Raw genomic sequence first — 23,202 nt, forward strand, 5'->3', positions numbered from 1 at the left:
ATTGATCCGAGTCTCTGCTGATGAACCAGCTCCTTTAAAACGGTTTTCATCATGATGGAAGCGTTTCTGTGTGGCGACTCCAACATGCCATCAGTATGCTAATGCTTGTAAATGACTGCAGCTTTTGCACTGTGGTTGTATTGGTAAACGCAGGGCTAAATGCTAATTTCTTCTCATTTATAGCTACAGATGAAACCCTTACCCTCAGGAGAGAAAGGAAGCTTCCCTTACCCTCCTTTCTTTCTCCGTCTACTCGCAGCGGATGTTCGCGATGACCCACTGACACCGACCTCCTCCACCCTCCGTCATTCTCAAGGTCTCTCATGAAAATGGCCCCGACCGGCTGGCTGTGGCCGCTGCTGCTGACGGTCCTCAAGCTTCGTTTGTGTTTTCTGTCCGTGTCGGCCTCAACCACAGCCTTCCCCAAAGACCTGGAGCCACTCCATGCTGTCGGCTCGGAGCGTGAGTGAATCCCTCAGAGGCCGTGTTGGTCTTGATGACGAGTTGGCTCAGCACTAACTTTTGATGCTGCTAATTTTATCTGTATCTGGTTCATAGCTATGCCTTATTGATGTGGTCGTATAACAATTTGCAATCACAAATAATTCATTTCAGAACAAAAATGGAAATCACTGTTGTCATACACTGTAAAAAAGACAAATAACCTTTTGATTTTTGTTTGATATTAAATCTGAATAAACTTTTCCTGTTTCAGATCAGCTAAAATTATAATAAATTTCTACTTGTTAAATACAAGAATGATGAAAAACTGTATTACTTTTTTAAACTTCTCGTATTCAGAAGTTTATAAGCTGATAAGTGACATTTCCAAATTGCTTGCAGAGTCGTACCAGTATCCAGGCTTTCAGGGTCTGCTGCAGGACAACGACACGCTGCGTCTGGGTCTGGACTTTCAGAGAATGTTGCGGATCAATCACATTCTTTACATCGCAGCAAGGTCAGTTGGTCAGAACTAAAGCAGTTGGCATCAATGCTAATTGCACTTGACTGTTGGTATTCCTGTACTGGATATCTATAGCCATAAAATGTTTCATTTTTTGTGCATCTTGATTGAAGTGTATCATTAAGGTAAAACAATGATGATTTGAGTACCCACCATAATAAAATGTTGACCTTTTTAGTGGTTCAGTCAGTGCCTTTGTGTAATTTAGTTCGACTTTTCTGTGTATTCTCATTTGTAAAGTCACGTCCCTTAAAATTATGATGTAATGAAGCATCGGAGCCCAAACGGATGTTACTCAGTTTGTGCAATTTACCAAAAGCCATCAAGTGCAATTGACATTTAATATGTAGGACTCGTAGTACACTCTGTCTCCATCTGTTCTGCCCAACTCAAAAAAGTATTATAATTTAAGAGGTACACGGCATCCACTAGCCTCATCTAAAGTGCATCTTCCTGCTCACATGTAGTTACCGACTCAAGAAAAATAGAGCAAATGCAAATAGACAGAATGTAAGGTGCAGGATTGGAACACATTCAATAATCTAACATATTTATTCTCCGATTTTGATAAATATTCATATTCAGACATGATAAAGGTAAAGTTAAAACCAGTAAAAATACAAAGGGGGACCAAACATGCAAGTCCTATTATTATTATTATTACTACCACTTGAAGAGTTGGCAAACAATACTGGATTGGATGAAAACCAACCTTCCACATATAGAAGCATTTATTTGTGGTGCATCTGAAGCAGCACCTTCATCATAATTCAGTAAATCTGAGTGAGTGTGTGCGGTGAAGCCTGACTCTATGCTTTGAACTCTTCAGGGATCATGTGTTTGCTGTGAACCTCACGACGGCATCAGAGGAGTTTGTTCCACAGCTGGTGAGTAAATTTATACGATAAACAGTTTATTTTTGGATATGTTGCTTCAAGAGATCACAAACATGTCTGCATCGAGTATTCTTGATGTCAGAATTACTTTGACTGGGTACCTATATCTGCTTTGGGGCAGATACAGCTGTATTTCACCCTTTCTTGCTATATAATATAGCAAATGTATATATCCTAGTTTGTGACTCAGTTTATATATATTTTTTTTCTGTATACAGCACTTTATGCATTTTTATTATGTGTATATTGGTCATTCAACAGAGTTTAACTGTTTTGAAAATCATTATTTTCTCCTTCAGTGTCAGTCAAAGGTGTTGCTAAAATACTTAAAATAAGCTTTAAAAGACCTGAAGTTCTAAGAATAAGAAAGTTAGGAGTAACTTTATTTTGAAGTATATCCACTCTTGTAACAAGGAAACAAAAGAGCATCTACTCTGCTGCTAAGACATATTTTGTTTGGTGACAGGAATTGTTGTGAAAGAACAAAGTACACATAAGTGGAAGTTATGTTCAATTAAAGGAGATATTTAGTTGCTTTTACAAGTAAAGCTGAACTTTTATTTATTAAAAAAAATAATAAAATGCAGACAAAGTCTAGATAATTCACATCATGGAAGCAAAACTGATATACTGATGTGTGCCAAGGACAGAGCCAGGTGGCACACCGCTTCTAACTCAACTATGCTGAGCTCCATTTTTAAAAATCTGTATTCACAGCAAGTTCCATAGTAACACTTTAAGGTTAATAATATATCCATGTATGCATCCATGCAGTGATTAATAGACTTGTTCATTTCAGTGAACTTCATATATGCGTTTCTGCTTCATTCTGATTTTTAGTCTTACATAAGGTTATCTCCCTCAGAGCAGCATTGGAGCCGACAGCTGACAATGCAGCAAAGAACCTTTTTCCTTATTGCACAATAGATCTATTAAATATCAGGGCGGCAAAACAAAACTAAAGCGGCTTGTAATATTTGAGGCAGCACAAAGGACAAGCTTCCTTTGATCTTCACACCTCCTCTTCATCAAAGGGAAAAGGTTACAGGGTGGCTTCTGACAGTAATAGGCCTCCTAGTGCATTGTGGGGGATGGTGGGCTCGCTGCAGCTCTTTGATGTGAGATGTTACACTCGTTACCAATGATTCGATCCCAGTGGTGCATCTGAGAACCGCGTGGCATCCTGCTCTGTAGCTCTGCACCGTCTGCTTCATAGAAATCCTTTCCTCCTTTATTTGGGAATTCTTGAGCTCCCTGTGTTTTTAAATTTTCACAATAACATGTTTGTTTTTGCTTCTCGGTGGGTTTAATTACAGTGAAACTCGTGCTTCTAGAAAAAAAGTTTGTCATGAGTCGATTGGCAGTGTCACTACAATATCTTTTACCATTAAGAGAACAAGATCAGGAGAGCATAATCTCACTTTTACATTTATTTTTTCTGGAAACCTTGTCATCAAATTTGTGCTTTCTTGAGCTAAAAGCATTTTGTCAAACAATCTCATACAGATAAAGTTCAATTCGTCTTACTTTAAAACTGAAATATTTGACTCATAAATCTAACATTTACTGATCACAAGCATTTTATGTTCCAGAAAGGTCTACATTTCTCGCTCTTGCCTTCATTCACAAACGCAGGAATAAGTCAGACGGCACTGGCTGGTGTGAGATATCATGAATTTAAGCATAAATGTCAGCATGACCTAACTGCTTTTAATTATGACTTGAGATATATATCGGTTAAAAGGAGAGGAGCGTTATGTATTTTTCAGATGGAAAGTGATTTTTTTAATAGCAGCATTAGAATTATGTTACCTTCAGTTGTTATAAAAATTAAGCTTTAAAGAAATTTGACTTGGCATTTTTTAGTCCATCGCAGCATCTCGCTGCTTAGAGCCGGGAAAAACTCTAGTTTCTCTGTTACTTAATCTGGGATCTCAAACATATTATAAACTGCTGGAACAGTTCAGTTCAGAACCAATAACAGAAAAGTGGCAACACTTCTCTCTTGGAGTCTCCCAGCACCTACCTGAGCAGCTGATTGACCTGAAGTGTTTGCAGCTCTGCAGTCGCATATGACTCACCTTCCTCCTGCTCGTCAGTGCAGCTGCTTTTATTTCTAATCAACTGATTTCACCAGGCGAAGCTCCAGAGAAGGTCTGCTCCGTTATTGAGCGTACATGTGGCTTGTGTTTCAGAAGCTGACGTGGAGATCCAAAGACGTCAGCAAGTGTACAGTCAGGGGAAAGAACAGCGTGAGTTTTCAATCTGTTTGACTTCTGTCTACATTTTCCAGGTGTTGCCTCCAACAATTATTCGCTACGGTTTATTTTCATAGGAAGGATATTTTCTAATATATGTTTGTGTTTCAGGATGAGTGCTATAACTACGTCAAAGTTCTGGTACCTCGAAACGATGAGACTTTGTTTGCTTGTGGTACCAATGCCTTCAACCCAACCTGCCGGAACTACAAGGTAAAACATTTTCCTCAGACATGAGCTCTTCCTCGTTAGGGCATTTGAAGAACCCCACAGGTGTTTCTTTTTTTTTTTAGCACATTTTTATTCATTCTGTGAGAGCTCTTTCCCAGCTCAATAAATATTGATAGTTTCCAGGCTGAAATGGTGGGAAATAACTCCTGGGTGTTGGAAGGTCTTAAAAAATATTGAGTTATCAGAAAAGGCAAACAGAAATCCTGATAACTGTTTAATTCCATTCGTTTTCTAATGTTTATTTGGTTCAGGGATTGAAACGATTATGATTTAATAAATCCCAGACGAGTAGAAGTGGCATACCAAGCAGTGGTTTACAGTTGCATTAGCTTCCAATGTCTTGTAGGAAGTTGTATGTCGAATGTGTTAAGGTTGGATTATATTGCTCAAAAGCAGAAGGCAGATTACTGTAGCCTTTGCAGTAATAATCTCTTCATAAAACATACTAAATACCCGCATGTAAAACTCCCAAACGAAATGGATCAAATCCGAAGCAAATATCCTGTAATTTACCTAATAGATTTAAAACGCACTAAGAAGCATAGAGAGGGGTCTCGGAGCCCTCAAACAGAATTAAATTGCTAAAAAAGGATAAAACATTGTCACCTGGATTCCTACATTTATATTAGGTGTGTTAAAAATGAGTGTATTTTATAGTATTTCCCCTTAAAGTGGATTGAATCTGAATCTGCCTTTACTTTATCCTCCCACCTTGTTCCATCACATTTGCTGTATAATGAACCTCTGTACTGACGGACTGCAGGCAGCTGGTGGAAAATAAGCAGATAAATGGAGGTGTGAGATGGTTTTAGGTCATCTCTTCACTTTCTGCAGGTCAGTGTCAACTGAACCTTTGTCATAAGCTAATATTTCAATAATTAATGCAAGCAAGCCTCACTGATACCCTTTATTAAGAGGTTGAAGCTACTAACTAGGTTATAGCTTCTGATTACCAGATCGTCTTTTCTTCCTAAGACTTACAGTAACTCATTTCAGAACAGCTTTTAAGAGTAACACTACTTTGTATTTTATTTCACCATCATGATCTCACACAGAGGAGTTTGATGAATTTGGTTAGTTAAAACACCTACATATTATTATTATTATTATTTGTATTCTTATGGCTCTAGGTTCTAAAACAACCTAAAACTATGTTCCTTCCAACTAATAAACCAGGGTTTCTTTTTAAACTCTGATTTAAAAAGAAACCCTGGTTTCTTCTCCGCTTCGTTTTGCTGTAAATTGGTGTTAATTTATGTCATCTACCGGATGTGAAAATAAACGAATTATTAAGACAGGCTCTCTTTTGCATCTGTATTTTGAATAAAATAAATTAAATGCATGTGTTATAGTAACTTTAAGAAAGCTGCATTAATTTTTTGACAAAACATTACCTAAAGCAGGATAACATGTTCATAATTCAAATTTTTTTTTGCTTAAATTAGAACTGACCTGACTAAAATCTTCAACAATGTTTTGCTCTTGCTAAGGATGTTGGTATGCAGAGATGTTAGCTAAGGTGCTAGGCTAATAGTAGCATGTTTACATGCTAGCTTGCATCAATATAACTCGCTTATCATGCATCACATGCTGCAGTGTAATTCCAGTAAAGAATGCACAAAAACCAGTTGCCTAATAAACTTAGGACTTTGCTTTTAACATTAAAGAATTTAGCATCTGGTGTTCCAGCTGCCATCTTTAGAGATGTCCTCCAAACATGCAGCTCCAGGAGAAGAACAGGTCACATATGAAATGGATAGATGGGGAGCAGCAGCCGGTACAGTCTCTCGCTTTCATCGTGAAATCCCAAAGCATTTCTATCGTTCAGGAAAAGATTTGTTTGATCATAATTATATTCACTGCGTTTAAAGAGCTTTGCATGGTTAGAAAAATGGCTGGACTTTTTTATAAAGTGGCAATCTGGATAACGCTCCGGGTGCAACTTAATTTACAAATTTTCTATCAGCAACATGAATAGAGAGTTTAGATCAGTCGGGGCCTCATGAACCAAATTAGAAAGAATTCAAGTTCTAACTTTTTTTTTCTTTCTAACTTCACTTGATGAGTAAAAATCCAGCTGTATCTGTCATCCGTATATTTTATTCCATTCTCTGTGTTAAAGCCCTCCAAGAGATTATTGTGGTTTTATTCTTTTTTCAGTCAGACCCATTCTGTTCACTTTACAAGCCCTGTTTGCCTCCCGTGTTTTAGATAATAAGCCGGAGATCTGTCTCAGGGACATGATGCCTTTGATTCTGACGGAGTTTCCCCTCACTCCTAATTGGCAGCCTCGTCAAAACCAAACAAACTTTCACAAATCCCACCATCCCAGTTGCCACTCAGGAGCGGCGGTTTCTTTTTTTACCCTTCCGCCGCAGTGCTGCAGGTTTGATTGACAGCTTATGACCCTGTTTAGCAGAAACTTCTTGGGCTTTGAAATCTCCTGCTGTGGAGGAGAAAGAAAACATGTTCACCTGAAGAAAAGGAGCTTTTATTCCAGTTTGAAGCATTTGGCTCTAAAAGTAGACATTTGGAATTTGGAGAAACCGCAAAGTCATGTTTCTCTTGAATGATTTCAAAGCTTAGCTTGTATGTTTGACAGCTTTAAATTCTTATGCATTAAAATTTTGTAATTCTGGAAACATTGTGTTGTAAATTAGAACAATTACAGTCTGCCAAGTCAACATTTAAGATATTCTTAGAGATTCTCTTTGTATTGAGGCCATGATGATCCAAAATCCCTTTAAGAGTTGTTTATGCAGGCCAGCAAGTCATTATAAATGCGGGCTCATATGGCCTGCCCTACTCTTGCAGAGGGCTTTTAATTCATCAACATCATTGTCTCCAAGCGCTGCAACAGCGGCAGACGATGAACAATAATACTGGTGGAAATTAGGGTCTATTTACTCTGTATGTGGCTGTTGAGGCGAGACTGTTGAAGATAAACACCAAAGAAGAAGGAAAAATGACATTAATTAAATATTGACTTGGGTTTTAGCTTAAATCCAGTTAATCTCCTGAGTTGGAAAGTTAGGAGACTAGAAATCCAAAAAGGAATTGTAAAGGTATGCAGGAAAGGAACAAAGCCCTGCTCCGATTTTAAACAACGAAGTATAATAACCGAGGGCTGGATTAGGAATTAAAACGGCAAAGTAGGTTGGCAGAAACGTCGGGGAGTTCAGCATTTGCAGCTCGAAACGGATTCAGCTCCCCAAGGGAGAAAATAGCAGACAGGTGTATTTATGAGGCTTCTCGGGAGGCTAAAGTCTCTCTGTTAGAGATTCAGCTAACACACTCAGAAAGCTGCTGTCGGCTCGTCTGCCAGGGCGACGCTGAGATGATACCGAAGGGCCAGCCTGAATATTAGCAGCATAATTAACCAAATATATAAAACAGAACCGTATCCCAGGCACAAACGTGTCCTTTGTTTGCAAACAGATGTTGAGATTCCTGATGGATTTTTTGGGGGTTTTTCTGCAGTGTGTGCCAAATAACTGAGGGATTTGTTACCAAAGGAACTGTTTTGTCATGAATTTGAAACGGTGACCTTTTGTTTTTGAAATGCGCTCATCTGTGCCATTACCGTCAGCCTCATTGCAGTATGGAAGGATGAAGCACAACATGTGTGAATTATTAGCACAGCAACACCAAGTGATTTGCAGCTGAACACTGACTGACGCTGGCAGATTATTTGCAGACATCATGTTCATATTTCTGCAAATTCTTTCCAAAAGGTCAAACTAAAACAGATGTTTTTATTATTTTAAAGTGTCTCGAGTTTCTTGGTTTGTTTTAGAGGCGGACGGGCAGGAATGTGATTTTCTTTCTCTGGTGTTCAGATGACCTCCTTGGAGCAGGTTGGGGAGGAAGTGGTGGGTCAGGCTCGCTGTCCGTTCGAGTCCATTCAGTCCAATGTTGGATTGTTTGCTGGTAAGTTTCAGTAAACCAAGTGAAGGGATCTCTACAGGTTTACATGCACCAGTGCAACAAGTTTATCATAAAAACACTTCATGTTTTCATCAATCATTCTGAAATGAAATGCAATCAATGTAATGAGAACTTTGATTTTATTCCTACTTACTGAATTTCTAAAACTTCGACATGCAGCATCCCCAAGTTTTTGGTGGTAATTTAAACAAGTAAATAGTTAGACATAGAATGAAGCATTCATTTGTCTGGGACATTTAATTACCTGTAATAGATGGTGCTCTAAATCGTTTTTCTAATTTTATTTCGTCCTGTTGTTTGCAGGGGGAGATTTCTATTCGGCCACCATGACGGACTTTCTAGCAAGCGATGCTGTCATCTACAGAAGCCTGGGCGAGGGCCGGCCGGTACTCAGGACCGTCAAATATGACTCCAAATGGCTCAGAGGTATTTTGCAGAAACATGACTTTGATCACTTCATGGCTGGAATCATCTTCACCATCGGCAGCGTTTTAGTTTTGATCTTTAATAACTTTTAGGCGCCACACCTTTCAGCAGCGCAGCCTGCAGCATGCATCGACTTAATACTACATTTAAAATCCGAGCTATTTTCTCTAATTTGAATACGTTTGCATCAGTATTAAAGCCTTTAAAGATCATTCATGGCTTTTAACAGAATAAATTGCAATGGTTACCAGTTGTGTGAAATATTCTTTGTAGTCAATGAGTCCCTAAAGTCTGTGACAGACTTCTACAGATGCTTTGTATGTTCCCTCGTGGTGTTGCAGATCTTCACAGCAGGCACCTATGATGTAAACCTGCTGAAACCAAAGCTGAGCCTCTGATTTAATGTTGGGAAAAAATTATTCTATTAAAACCTCAATAGACAGCAAATGAAGGAAACGAGTTTGCTTTTAAAATACAACTTGCAATGTTAGTGTTTAGAGTGAGAAGTTTTAAATGCTTTGAAGCCCCCAAAACTGTATTTTTGTGTTTATAAAGGCAGTTGTAATTGATCTTAAAACTCAAAAGTGTTACGGCCACATTAGTATTGTCCCTTATTGGTCCACCTAATGGTGAAATAAATTAAAATTAGTGTTGCCCTGGCGGATTGCAGGAATAATAAATCTTTTGACTGTATAAGACAGACAGTAGGAGTCAACCCTTTTAATTTAAACTCCCAATATTTAGTTTTTTTTTTTTTTTTTCTCTGAAAAGGATTCTGGAAACCGTAGAATCAGCTTTTCCAACCTGATCATTCCAGGGATGATTTCAACAGAAACAAAGCTTAAACGTTGGAGAAAAATGCGCCTTGAAAATAGATGAAACAGATGATTGTTGTTGTTTTCTCTCTGCAGAGCCTCATTTCCTGCATGCCATCGACTATGGTAACTATGTCTACTTTTTCCTGAGTGAGATCGCAGTGGAATATACAGCCTTGGGCAAGGTACGTGCACGTGTGAAAAGTCTCTTCCACAATGAAACAAGTTGGTTGAAACTTTTTAAAACAATGACACAGAAACGAATCCTAAAAGATGAGTTTATATTTCCATAAATCCTTTTTAAACAGTAGTTTGTTGTGTTTTTGTAATCCTGAAAGCAGTAAAACTTAAAAATTATAAATGAATTTAAATGAGCCACGCACAATGTTTACTCGTCGTCATTTTTTTTTTTCTTTTTAATTTTCGCAGGTTGTGTTTTCACGAGTTGCGCGTGTCTGTAAGAATGATAACGGAGGATCGCCCAGAGTTCTGGATAGATACTGGACTTCCTTCCTGAAGGTGATTTTCTTGAGTGAAAGTTGCAGACGTGTCGATTTGATCTCAAGTATCTGATCAGAGTCGGGATGGAAGAGCTCGTCTAAACGAGACGGGTCACTGTTCCAGCAATACGTCACATAATGCAGCTGTGTGCGTATAAATACAGTTATAAATAAGGTAGAATTGAACCTCATTGTGGCAGCATGTTGGAGTAGCTCTGATTTGTTCTTTGTAAAATTTCGTTCCTAATTTTTCTGGTTTTGGATGCAGTGCAGCTCGAAGGATTTTTTTTTTCTTTCTTTCTGTTTTGCTTTTGGACAGCTTTTATGATGCATATGGGAGAAGGCCACCGTTTCATACCAAAACGGTGTAAATATGCTAACACTAGCCTAGCATGAGAGCAAACTGGAGTGGATGAAAACATCTAAGGTGACTGCAACACTTCCAAATATTTCCTGCCCATCTGTAAATCAGTTTGTCTTTGTCAGGCCCGGTTGAACTGTTCGGTTCCAGGAGACTCCTTCTTCTACTTCGATGTTCTTCAGTCTCTCACCAACGTGCTGCAGATCAACCAGAGGCCAGCAGTTGTTGGCGTGTTTACCACTCAGTCCAACAGGTGAGCTCACCAAGTATGTTAAGACATTTTACAGGAAATACGTTACTTTGGTGAGAAAGCTCATGTGTTTGCGGTAGTAGTTTTAGTATGCGTGGCTGTCTTCAGTTGTAAAATTGGTTGTAGGGCATCCTCCTTTGAGCGTAATTTTGGAAAGTGGACAGAAAATTAAGACAATTTTATCAAAGTGGAGAATTAATGAAAAATTATGCAGGAAAATGTTTTAGAAGACTGGTGCACATGTTTTTTTATTGCATCCTTCTTCCAAATGAAAGAAATTATTAGTTTTAGTTGAATTAAAAAGTAAAGGTACTTTAGCTGTTAAGGAGGTCATTTGGAAAGGCAGGGCCCTTTTTAAGTGTGTACATTTTGTTAGAAGGGATGTCTGTGGTTATTGTTGGAAAGCAAAGACGTTTCTTTCACTCGACATTTATGGAAATGAGGACATCATTTAAAAACTAGGAACGCGGTACCCAGGTTCTCACTCTCGGGACTTAAAGATTTCACAAAGAAATTGGGTCCCTGTTAAGATTTGGGTCAGGGATAATAACATGTCAAATGGGGTCTTCTCAGGTACAGCTTTACATGACTGTCTGCAAAATATATACAGGTTTTTCTTGGAATCTCTCTTCCCTTGCCATTTTCAATTAATTAATCCCCTTACCTCCTTTTTTTTTACTCTGTGCTCTTTCTTTTCCTTCCATTTTCAGAATACTCATAATAATCCATGAGGCTGACCTCATTACGAGTTTACGAAGGCAAACGTGGCTCAGTGGGTGGAGTAGTCAGTCCAATATTGGATTTTGTTGCCGTTGTGGAAATATAAACTTTAAATTGCTAAACGGATCCTGGTGCGAGTCAGAAATGCTGCGTTTGTTGCTGGGCATCATGGTGCGAGACAGTTGGGTTATTGCTAGGTTTTTGTGGCCGACTTGGGCCAACAGGTTGCCAAATAACAAACAAAACAAGCTCCCAGTTCAGAACCGGCACCAACAGACCCACGCAGACGAGGCACGTGACATAAGACAGAATGTTTCATGATGCATACCTGCTGTCATCACTTCCTGCGTCTCTCCAGCATCCCAGGCTCAGCAGTTTGTGCCTTTTACATGGACGACATCGAGAAAGTCTTCAACGGGAAGTTCAAAGAGCAGAGGACCAGTGACTCATCCTGGACTCCAGTGCCAGACGAACAAGTTCCCAGACCAAGGTGAGCCTTTCTCTACAAGTCAGAGTAATCAGAAACTTTAATCTAGACGCTGAAAAAAATCGTGTGCATGATTTGAATATTATCATAGTAATATTATAGTATGTAGTGAGGTTGCTGATTGTAAAAGTTTTCTTTTCTTTTATTCCCAGACCTGGTACTTGTGCAGGCGACGGTCCGGCCTCAGACTACAAATCTTCGGTTCAGTTCCCAGATGAGATGTTGACTTTCATCAAATCTTATCCTCTGATGGATGAGGCGGTACCCTCCGTCAACGACCGGCCCTGCTTCACACGGACGTCGAGCAGGTAAAACGCATCAGAGCTTCCCGTCCGCTTCCTGAAGTCACAATATGAATGCTGAGCTGGTTCCGGTTCACGTTCTCTGCCATGAACGAGACTGATTATGTTTTAAAATATCAGAGCTCCATTTTGGAAACACAGGAGCCATTATGTTCTGCTCCAGATCGTCTGTGAAGTTTGATTAAAGATGCATGTTGTGCTGGGGTAAAATGCTTTCGTTTTAGACCTTTAGAAAGCGCTCATCCCGCGATGCATGGTCCAAATCATCAGCAATAGCCAGGTTACGCATGTAGGTGGAAAGAGTTAAGTTTGTCATTTGCTGTCAGATAGAAAATGTAGCAACCGTTACACCTGCTGCAGATAGTGGGAAAGACGGAGTCTGCTTCACAAGATAAGCAGGTGTTGACTGGCTTACACCCACAGATGACACCTGCCCAAATCCCCCTTACCTTCATACTCTTCTTCTTCTTGTTTTTGGCAGAAATTGGCATCCACGAATAAATCTGTTCTTTAAATTATTGTCAGATGTGCTGTTGTAGCAGTGCGAGTACATCTATGCCAGACTGCAGTAACAAGCAAAACGCTTTGGTGGTTTTTTTTAATCACCCAGAGAAAACCTGAACTAAATGCTCCAGGAAGGCCGGGACAATAAAAAAAGAGTTCTTAAAGGTCAAAATGAAAGAGGAGGATGTAAAGTGTACCCGGAAGGGGCAAGTTAGAAAATTACAGCCACAGCGAGGGATAGTGAATCCGCTACCCGACCTAAAGCCTGGAGGATAATCATCTGTATCAGCCGTGATTAGATGCTGGCTCACAGTAAGTTCTTGCTCCGGCTCCCACCGACTCGGCAGCTCGGAGATTCTGTGACCTTTTTAATCTCCGGCTGTAGATTTCAAATGAGTTTCTGATGGATTCTAATTACCAGTCTGAAATGAGAATGAGATTCTTAATTCCATGTTCGAATTAGCCTCTCTGCTGGAGAGGTCCAGGCTGACCCAGATAATGATGATGCAGATATCCGAAGGGTAGCGAAAATCTGCTGACTCCTTCATGCAGCATTAGTCAGTTCGACTCTTGGGTAAGGAGTGAGCCTCAGTTTGTTAACATTTTGATGTGAGTTTTATGAAGAACGAGGATAAGTGACGATAAAAGTAAAGTAGAAATCAAATGGTTGGTTTTGAATGATTTCTGTAAGAATTGATGCTGATTTCTAAACCATAAAGAGAAATTTAGATTCTTGTTTCAATATGAGACCGATATTTTTGCTTATTATGTAAAGACAGCTGGAACTAGTGTGAGGTTTAAACCACACTATTCACTTTTTAGCCTTTTTAATAAGGTGCCAAAATCATTGCAGCTTTTCTCCTGGTGGTATGACTCTTCTTGATGCTGTCAGTACTCTGTGTATTATGACCAAATGAGGACAGATTTTCCCCTTGTTAGATTTCTTGGGTCAGATTTTCCTCTAAAACCGGCTGTGAACTACTTTACTGATTGATTTATTGGATTATTAAACAATTTCTTGCAACTATACAGTAGTTAACCTGTCATAACTATTAACTGTATAGATAAGTTTGTAATAGTAGCTGATTATTTCCTAATACAAAAGAAATATTGACAAAAGTTGAATTTTTAGATGCACTTTCTGGACATTGAGGTTATGGAGTCGTTACAAGCTTCTAATAACTGACAACACAGATTGGATTCTCAAGCTCTTTTTCTCCTCTTTCTCTTTTTTTCAGGTCCAAGTTGACCCAGATTGTGGTGGATGTTTCAGCCGGTCCCCTTAAGGACAGAACAGTCATGTTCCTGGGCTCAGACGACGGCCGTGTCCTGAAAGTTCTGGCCAGCACACATCCCAATGACAGCTTTGGATCCAAACTCCTGGAGGACATCGACGTTTATAACCCCTCCAAGTATTGCTCCTTTTAATCCGCCTACCGCTGGCGTTGAAAAATGTGCCCGGATTTCAGAGTAGTGCTCCGTTTTCTGTTTGTGTGCTCAGGTGCAATGTTCAGGGTCAGGAGGACAGGAGGGTTCTGGGCCTGGAGTTGGACAAGGACCATCATGCACTGTTTGTTGCTTTTACCAGCTGTGTGATCAGAGTGCCACTCAGCCGCTGCACCCAACATGGAGCCTGTAAAAAGTAAGGAAACAGGAATAAAACTAACGACTTCATACAAACGTTTAATCGTAGGGAAATTACACTCAATCAAAATGCATTTTAAAATTTAAATTGGAGTCACTGTGAGACGTACGAGTTTAACAAAGTCTCAAGTTTGTTAGCTACAAATCTATTTAACTGTTAAAATAGCAAGCCTAATTTGGTAGCATAATAAATATTGTAGAAACACATGTGCATTCGGGGTAATAATAGGGGGAATCTGAATCGTAAAACATGAACATTAAAGAACTTTATTTATAGACTTCATTAGGCTGAAAAGAACAGAGCTCACTGCCCAAATTAGAGCACATTCATCACTTTAGAGGGATGCATGTGCGCTCACACACACACATGCACACACTCACATTGGTGTTAATCAGGCTCATTTTAATCACTGAGCAGGATGAATGAAAGCCAGCCAGTCTGGTGTGGCAACAGCTGCAGTGGCAAAGCGAGGCTTGCACCAGCTGTAACTCCATCACGCAAAGCCACGCACGCTCTGCTGCTAGTCAAACACACCACAGCTTCACTGTGGGTTTTACACCCAACCGAGACTCGGATTCGGAAAAACTAACGAGTATGAACAAGACGTCTGCTTTCGATGTAATGAAGCAATTGTTGGTGAAGAATATATTTGAGGTAAATTTTGGTTTATGTCAACCTTAAATGACACCTATTAACATCTGTGGAAGGATAATCTCTTGCCAAATGCAGCTACGGTTGGCGGAGATGAAATGCAGCCTGGATCAACAGTCAGAACACATGTGGGACTCATTTTACTGCCGAAAGTACCAATAATAGGCATGTTGCATCAGAACTGTGCCATGGAGCAACAGAAGAAGGTTGCCTCGTGTTTTACATCTAGTGGAAACTAGAGGAAGAATGTAAACTTTAGGAGGTGGAGCTATGCTAACAATATGGCTGAAAAACGTCATTATAAGCATTCCATATGGAGCATGTTCAATAATTATTGATTTTCTTTTTGCAGTTTTAAATATCTGAAATGCAGGCAAACCTGTTATTAAATATTTTGTTAAACTGCTATCAGGCACAGTGGCAAAACCTTGAACCACTGCTGCGCAAGTTACTCAACTGGTTGTTGCTAGGTAACCAAAGAATGAGTGAGTTGCTAGGTAACAAACGAGTGAGTGAGTGAGTTGATGCCACCAACCTAGCTAATCTGGCTGTGAGCGGCTAAAGCCTTTCTTCTGCCTACATTCCCCAGAATGCTGTGCGGTTCTGGATCACAGTTCAGTGAAATAAATGAAAACTCTTTCATGTGTCTGTCACCATATATATATATATATAAAATATACCTGATTTATTGGTCAACTCTAGTTGTCCGACCCACTTTAGAACTTTAAGGATTGATGATCTGCCACTAATGTTTATTTTTTCCATGTTACTAGTAATGGTTGGTTAATGATGATGCACACTGTTGGCCCGCTCCCTGTCTTGTATTTACTGCTATGTTGTTTTGGCACATTTTACTGTTGCTCATTTTTTTGAAGTCAGATTGCTTGTCTGTTAGTTTTTGTGCCTTTTATCTTTTGCTTGCGGTATCATTAATTTCCCCGAACCTGAACTTGTTTTTCTACTGAAAGCAAAAAAAAGTTTGTTTTTTTTTCTGACTGTTGCCTTGACTTCACCCCCTGGTCGCTGGGACTTGGTCTCTTTATTCAGAATGACTTGCGATGTGACGGTTTGACAGCACTGGTAAATACTTACACTGCTGTTTTGGCTGGCCGCCGTGTCGCCTCGGTGTTTTGCTTGTGAATTGTGCCACTGTGCATTTGTGCGTGATTGATGGGCAGAGCCCGAATAAAACTGGACTGGTAATGGATGAAGGCGTTTGAGACTAGATGTGCAAACACGTGCGAGTTGTTGGCGGCCGTTGTTTGCGTTACCGAGGGTCTGCTAGATTTGAAACGGCTACCTGATGGCAGCTGCTGTCACGAGCGCGTTTGGCTGTGTGTGTTTCAGAAACACATGAAACGATGGTGTGACAGCTCACTGTCTCTAAACAAAGGCAGGGGAAACTCAGACGTATTATCAATGTGTCCTTGATCTTAAATGCAGGTCTGTTTTTGAACACGTCTTTGTTTATCTGACTTGTAGAGATATTTTGTGACGACTGTCAAAAGGCCATTTTGAAGGTTCTACTTTTATCTTAAAAGCAGGATACTGTAATGTGGACGGTAAGGAGAAGATGGGTTTTTCTTTAGGTCTTCGTATACGAACAACTGCAACAAAATCCACTTATCAATAATTCATATCAAAACAGAGGGAATACAAGTGAGATTTAAATCTTAAATCCCCAAAAGACTCCACTTTGCTTAACTTATCTCTACCTTGTAATTTAAAATAGATTTTTATTTTAGTCCTTAAGTTACACTTTTTGGATAATAAGTTTGGCAAAATTACACAAAGAACTAAATATTTTCCTTGTTCTACAAGTTTTGTTGTATTTTCCAAGGCTTGTTTTTTTTGTTTATTTGCAATAATATTTAAACTTTGATTTAACTTTAAAAGAATATATTTTTTGCCATATTGTTCATTATTGGCTCCTGTTTTACCAGTAATTGTGTGTCGGTCTTGAAATTTAATGAAATGTTTCATTAAATCCTGATTGGTCTTTTGAATGGAGAGCAACTGATTAGAAACTACTGAAATGTCCACGTTAACTCGCAGAGCTAAACATTGTAGATGAGCAGAGTGAGCTGAATCAATGAAGACAAACAGAGAAGTAACAGGTTTATTATGTGATAATGAAGAAATTAGATCAGTGCTGGGGGAAAATGGGGAGTCTTGAATTGTTTGTGAACCACTTGAACTTGAGCCTGTGTGTGAATTTAACCTCATGAAGGAAAACGTGGAGCCCACTGGACGGCCAAATAACAATAAATTCCCGTCTTCTTCCTTTTCCTCCTCCAGAGCCTGCCTGGCCTCTCGTGACCCTTACTGCATCTGGCTTCGCACCGGGACATGCGCCAACATGGCACCAGGCTTCAAGTATGTTCCAGTTCCTCGTAATCTTTCTCTCACTGTCACGCCGCCGTTCTGTCTCCCCGTACTTCCTGTTATCATCGGTCTGACTGCCAATAAGGCTCCGGAGGTCCTGCTCATCTGGCAGCAGAAGGGTCGTACATCTGAAAGTTGTAAATCTGTGATGTCAGAGTGAAAGGATGGCTGTGGAAGTGCAATGAGGACAAATGTTGGAAAGGATTTCTGGGAGTGATGTTGGTCTAAATCACCTGTAGACAAAAATCTGTTGAGTCACAAACAAACTCAGTCTCTGGCTTTCTGTTGAACAATTTGTCCTGCTGACGGCGACAGTTCTTGAATTATCACTTATTTTGCTTCGGTTTTTCATATTATTGAGCCGTCTGTACGTCCAGTGGTGAGATCCATCTTTATAAAGCATGCAGAAGGGATTTGTTTTTTATATATTGATGTGAATTCCCGCAAATATTTTTGATTGCATTTTATCGTTCAGTGACTCGACCAAATGCCAAACATTTTGTTTGGAAAGAGTTTGTGTAACTTTAGAAATTCCATCCTCCATTTGTTTCTTTCATGCTGCTTAGTTTGACAACTTTAGATTTTCCCAGCAGAACTTTTAAATAATTAAATAACTTTGATACCTGCAAAATATTCCAAATGAATACTAAAATGCTGTTTTTTTTTCTGGATTCATCTTCAATACCAGCTGTAATTTCCTCTCTAAAATCTAAGGGATTGTGTTGTTTTGCATCAAATTATATTTGGCTGGATCCAAACATTAGATCAGGGTGGATTTAATAAGTAGTAATCAGAGCTACTGCGTCTCTCATTAATGTAATCATGAACAGTTTTGGACATTGTGTCAGAGTTACTTAAACCTTAAAATATAATAAAAACTATCAGGTTTATTTCAGTCTAATTTTCAAAGCTTTAATACTACTTTCTCATTGGAACTACTTTTGCAATACATGCTACAGACCTCCAACCTCACCACTTTCCCAAGCCTCAGTATCATTTTTCATAAAGCTCACATAGGTGTGCTGTGCAGCTCTGTGATTGTACCCAGGGAAACTTTTTGATCTCCCCCGACTCCGAGTTTTAACAGAATTTCCCAGAGTTGGAACTTTGATCATCTGAGCACCCAGCCTCACTCCGTCGACGCTGCACCAGGTGCTGAAAAATCGCTTCCTCAGCTTCCCGTCCCTGGCAGATGGCTGGCATTCCAGCCATTTATGTGCGGCTGGTTTTTGATCACTGATCTGTGCTGCTGATCTGCAGATAAGACCTTTGTCGTTCCTGCGCTGCCTTTGCAAGAAGCAGCTTGGTTTCAGAACAGGTGGGAGTTCCTGGTGCAGCTGAACATGGAAGCTGAGAGAAACTCTGGACTTTGATGGGTTCAGGGCTCAACTCAGACCTAAAGACTAAAGCAGTTTCTGCTCCCACAAAGCAACGTGATTATGTTTAGTCCTTCCTTAGCGTCACTAATTTTATGCTTTATTCATAAGTTGCTCATATATATATATATTAGAATCTTTTTCTTCCTCCTAACCTGAATTTGCTTTTATTTCTTATAGCCAAACATGGTTTTGAGTCCATCAATTTAATCAGAACCAGTCTTACTGATGTTCTGCATCTCTCTGATCGCTTCGCTGCGTTTGTGACTGATTATATTTACATACCAGAATGTTGCAGGTGCTTCGTTGCTCCCTGAGGTTTAGAGCAAGGCTTTCCTCTGGAGACATACGTGAAAATAATATAAGTTCGATTTGTGGAGGGTTGGAGGAATGGCAAAAAGAAAATCCAATAGCCGCAGATCGATGTTATGACGTGCTGCATCGTGAGCCCGAGTTACCCGACACTTAAAAGGTATTGATTGAGAGGTTCCACAAACACTGGGTTTCGCAAGTTAGAAGCTGCCTGCTGAGTTTGTTTGTTTGTGCATATTTGCCTGTATTTCTAATCCTGGTACTGCTTGAGAATATTGACAAACTCGATGTGAAAACAGTGGGCTTTTATCTTAGGGCTGGAATCTCTTGGTATGAATGTGGTGTTATGAATTGAGCCGATTCATTTGGGAGTCTGTAGAATCTCCTAAAGGAGAGACTCTGCAGGTTTTCAAATCGTTGAAAACCTTAATGAACAAATGTACAAAATATTCCATCTTAAAATATGTAATATGTCACCAGTTTGTCACCTTGAATATGGCAATTAAGTAACTGTCACCTTAATTGTTATAAAACGGCTGAGTATCAAAAACAATTTAAAAGAAATATGACTTCATAGCCGTATCTGAAGCCTTGAAATGGGCTGCTGTCTCTTTAAGAAGCCTTTCTGCGACTCCCCCTTCAGCATGTCGTCACATCAGTCCATGGGTGGTGTTTACAGCCGTTCTTAGGAGCTTTGCAGTGAATTTGACAAACTCGGCACACAGTTCTGCCAGGTGCTGGATAATGTCTGCTGTTGCTAGTCTCGAGGGGCAAGCGTTTAGGCACCCCCAAAAGGCTGCCAAGGAAGAATCAAGGATTTCTCAAACATGCATGGCTGAGATGAAGCAACAGTCTGAGTATGTGTTTGATGAGGGACTGATATTAAAATGTGATATAAAAAGTGAATTTCTTTAAAAAGTTACCTTAGAAAGCTGAATGCGTTCATGTTTAAAACCTTTGAATTAAATGTGGATTAATCATGATCAAAGTAGACGACACAAGATGCGACAATAATTTTGGAATGTTCTTTTTGAAAATTGTTTGAAATATTTGTTAGGAAAAGTTAAAATCCCGGAGTAACTATATCGCTGATTCATGCTGTGCTTTGAAGTTGGAACGTCTCTGGTTTGTGACGGGACAGCGAGTTTAATGTCCTCCAGATTATATATAAATAAATCCAAGATCAGCCTGGGTAGTCTGCATTTTTTATTATAGCCCTCAAAGATTTAAAGCCATATAAATGTTCCGCAGCGAAGCCTTTCTCTCTGTTCGGTTCATTCCCAGCACATATTCCCACCATCTCTCCGTCTAGACAGTGTTTACACTTGCTACTGAAGCCTCCGTCTCCGAGACCCAGGCTATCAGGGACCCAGTATAATTTGACAGGGTCAACTTGTCCCCTCGTATGAAGAACCACATTACAGTCACCTTACTTTTTCTTTTTTTTATTTTACTCTTTTATATTGTATTATGTCAAAACAGAACAGCAGCATCTTTTAGAAATTTCCATTGATGGATTTTAGGCTGCTGATAGTGAAACGACCGTGTCTTAAATATTTATGTCACATTTTCATGCAATTTACGGGAAAAGCTGTCCGCTGGAACGAAGCATGGAAATTGAGTTTCTGAACGTCTCTGAGGCACTTTGTGCCCTATAAGATCTACAGCAGCACTGGACTTGAGATTTTCTGCTCTTTTTTTTTTTTGTATATACATCAAGCCAGTCTGATCGCACCAATATTTCTATCAAAACTGAACATTATCTGTGTCAAACACAAATATTCCAGCAGGCATACATAATCCCAGTATTGATCTGGCAGCTCTCTGTGTTTGCCTCCATCTTTTTGATCCGTCTCCTCTCGTGGATCGATGCGAGGAGAGAGGGGCCAGTCGCCTGTCTTTTAACTCATCGACTTTTTATGGGCACTTGTTCAAAGGAAGAGGGAAGCTTTCCGCACAAGTCACTGAGTTGGTTAAAATTCGTTTTGATTAATTAAAAGCTCTTTGTTTTTTTTGTTTTCATAAACCTCTTTAGCATAATGATTCTGATAACATGATTTAAATGATGATATATTTGCTTTTGATTTGAGAACTGCAGTTGCAGATGCCGCGTTTTTCTCTCCTTGAATTTGAGGAGTTTGTTATACGACTGCAGGATAAATACGACGCATGATTGGCGTTTCTAATAAGATCATGTCATTATGACAGGGAATGAGTTTTGAGACAGGCTTTTACGTAAAGGTTTCCATGTCTTTAGGGAGCTATTATAACAACTTGGCGCTTCAGAGCTTATCTGTGGTCAGCAGAGAAATAAAGGTCAATCCATAAATCTATACTCGTAGTTGGTGAGCATGCTTGCCCATTTATTAGTCATGTTCACAGTATTCAGTCCATGGACACAAATGAGAGATTCATTATTTAAAAAATAAAACTTTGAGCGCTGCTGTAGCTCATGTTCAAACCTACAGGGGGCGACCAACATGCCGTACCGACTCGGCTCAGTTAAGCTAAGGCAGTTAGCATCATGGAGCGCTCGCTACTTCGTCCAATCTGTAATTACAAAGGAAACGAGCAGAACCATGCCTGACTTGGTCATATGGGAAACCACTAGTGGTGACATCAGTGCTTAACAGACAATGTTTGGGATAGAAAGGAAGGAGAAAAACTTGACACTGATTCCAAATACACAACAAAACCAGTTATGGAATAAATGATGTGATTTCTGATGTAAAGCAACGATTTATCTACATGGAATTACCTATAAATTAACAGGAAAGAGAATTCAAAGCCTTAAGACTTTAAAATGAAACATTCCTCTTCTATGCGTCTTTTTAATGTGCCTGGCTTCTTTCAGTTGTAAATATTTTAAATAAAACTGCACTAAAGTGAACTATCTACTCTACAGCCTTATGGAGACATTTCCATTGCCATATTTGCAAACAAATAATTCACAATGACTCGCATTTCTCATCTCTAGCACTATAAAAACATGATGAATCATCTTAAGCTAAAGAAAATGGAAAAGAAATGACTCGTATACTGAACTCCCAGAGTTTTGTTTTGTTGCCTGGCAATAATATTGGAAGCTAAATCAGATCTTCTCCCTCTGTTGTAATAAATAGAGGACTTTCTGTTGTAGTTAATGTTGGATTTGTTTTAAAGTTGTAAAAATATGCAAAAACTATTTGTGAAACAAAGGCTGTGAGAGAATAATGTCCAGTGTTTCTAACAGCCAGTCCTTTCTTTCGGGCTTGATAACCCTCTGCTGAAATGATGGCGCTGATGGAAAAGCTGGCAGGCAGTTTTGTTTCGGTCTGCTTCATTTACTTTCGAAATGAGACATTTCAATTCATCTGGAAAAAGAATGCCAGATGAAGTCAAAACACTGTTTTCTGCTAACTTCAGAGAATCGTCCATTTGCCCACAGACACAGGAAACAATATCTTCCGCGGCAGCACAAAAGACGCTCGGCTCATAGTTTTTAATACAGACAGGAGCTGGGATGGAGCAGAGAGGAGACGCCGCAGGAAGATTAAAATGGACAGGATGAGCAGGTTGAGATGAAAAAGAGGCGAGGAAGGAAACTGAGGGGGAAGCGAATCTGTGATGCAAGATGCGGAAAGGAAGAAGAAAGGGGGCAAAACATATGAGACGGAAAATTACAAAACAAGAGCAATATCTGTGTCAGACACTTGAGGGATGAAGAAATAAAAGCAAGACGTATATAGACAGACAATTCAAGAGAGCCGTTTTATTTCCAGTCTGAGCTTTTCTTCTTGATTTTGTGTCGGCAATTATAAATCGGGGCTTGTTTTCAATCAGTTGGGCATCTCGCCGTTTTATTAAGCAAACCACATCGAGTGTTTTCAGATCCATTCAGGCTCTAATTTTCTTTAAAGGAAAAGCGACCACTTTGACCACAAAAAGTCACCACCTTAATTTTCCAAAGCAAATTCACTGGTGCAGCTAATCACCCGATTGTTTTTTTTTAAGCATGATGTAGTCGGTATTTTCTCACAAACTAAATAATTGTTTCTGAATCTGCTGCTTGTGGTTTAGGCAGATTCAATCCAAAGTTTCCATCGAGCAAACACAACACACAATGTTCCTGTAACCCTAAAATTTTATTTTACATGGCTGTGAAGAAATCCAGCAAAAGATTAAGCCCTGT

At 39.5% G+C, this 23,202-nt stretch overlaps 1 protein-coding gene across 3 annotated transcripts in view; it reads left to right on the forward strand.

The window, feature by feature from the left end:
- LOC106932922 (semaphorin-6C-like) overlaps positions 1-23,202 on the forward strand; it is a 163,696-nt gene that overhangs the window by 110,246 nt on the left and 30,248 nt on the right. For 2 of the 3 annotated variants that reach the window (XM_088010407.1, XM_088010408.1), the window contains exons 4-18: positions 260-462; positions 844-958; positions 1,794-1,851; positions 4,056-4,112; positions 4,230-4,331; positions 8,189-8,279; positions 8,601-8,723; positions 9,635-9,723; positions 9,968-10,057; positions 10,525-10,652; positions 11,728-11,859; positions 12,009-12,164; positions 13,901-14,074; positions 14,164-14,304; positions 17,257-17,334. In XM_088010407.1, the coding sequence (XP_087866533.1) occupies positions 324-462; positions 844-958; positions 1,794-1,851; positions 4,056-4,112; positions 4,230-4,331; positions 8,189-8,279; positions 8,601-8,723; positions 9,635-9,723; positions 9,968-10,057; positions 10,525-10,652; positions 11,728-11,859; positions 12,009-12,164; positions 13,901-14,074; positions 14,164-14,304; positions 17,257-17,334 (1,673 nt within the window). In that variant the 5' untranslated portion in view covers positions 260-323. The remainder of the gene's footprint in view (positions 1-259; positions 463-843; positions 959-1,793; positions 1,852-4,055; positions 4,113-4,229; positions 4,332-8,188; positions 8,280-8,600; positions 8,724-9,634; positions 9,724-9,967; positions 10,058-10,524; positions 10,653-11,727; positions 11,860-12,008; positions 12,165-13,900; positions 14,075-14,163; positions 14,305-17,256; positions 17,335-23,202) is intronic. The other variant, XM_088010409.1, reaches the window with a different exon arrangement.

This window comes from Poecilia mexicana, unplaced genomic scaffold (assembly GCF_051168715.1).
Source record: "Poecilia mexicana isolate PSO_F unplaced genomic scaffold, ASM5116871v1 scaffold_11, whole genome shotgun sequence".
NCBI classification, from domain to species: domain Eukaryota; kingdom Metazoa; phylum Chordata; class Actinopteri; order Cyprinodontiformes; family Poeciliidae; genus Poecilia; species Poecilia mexicana.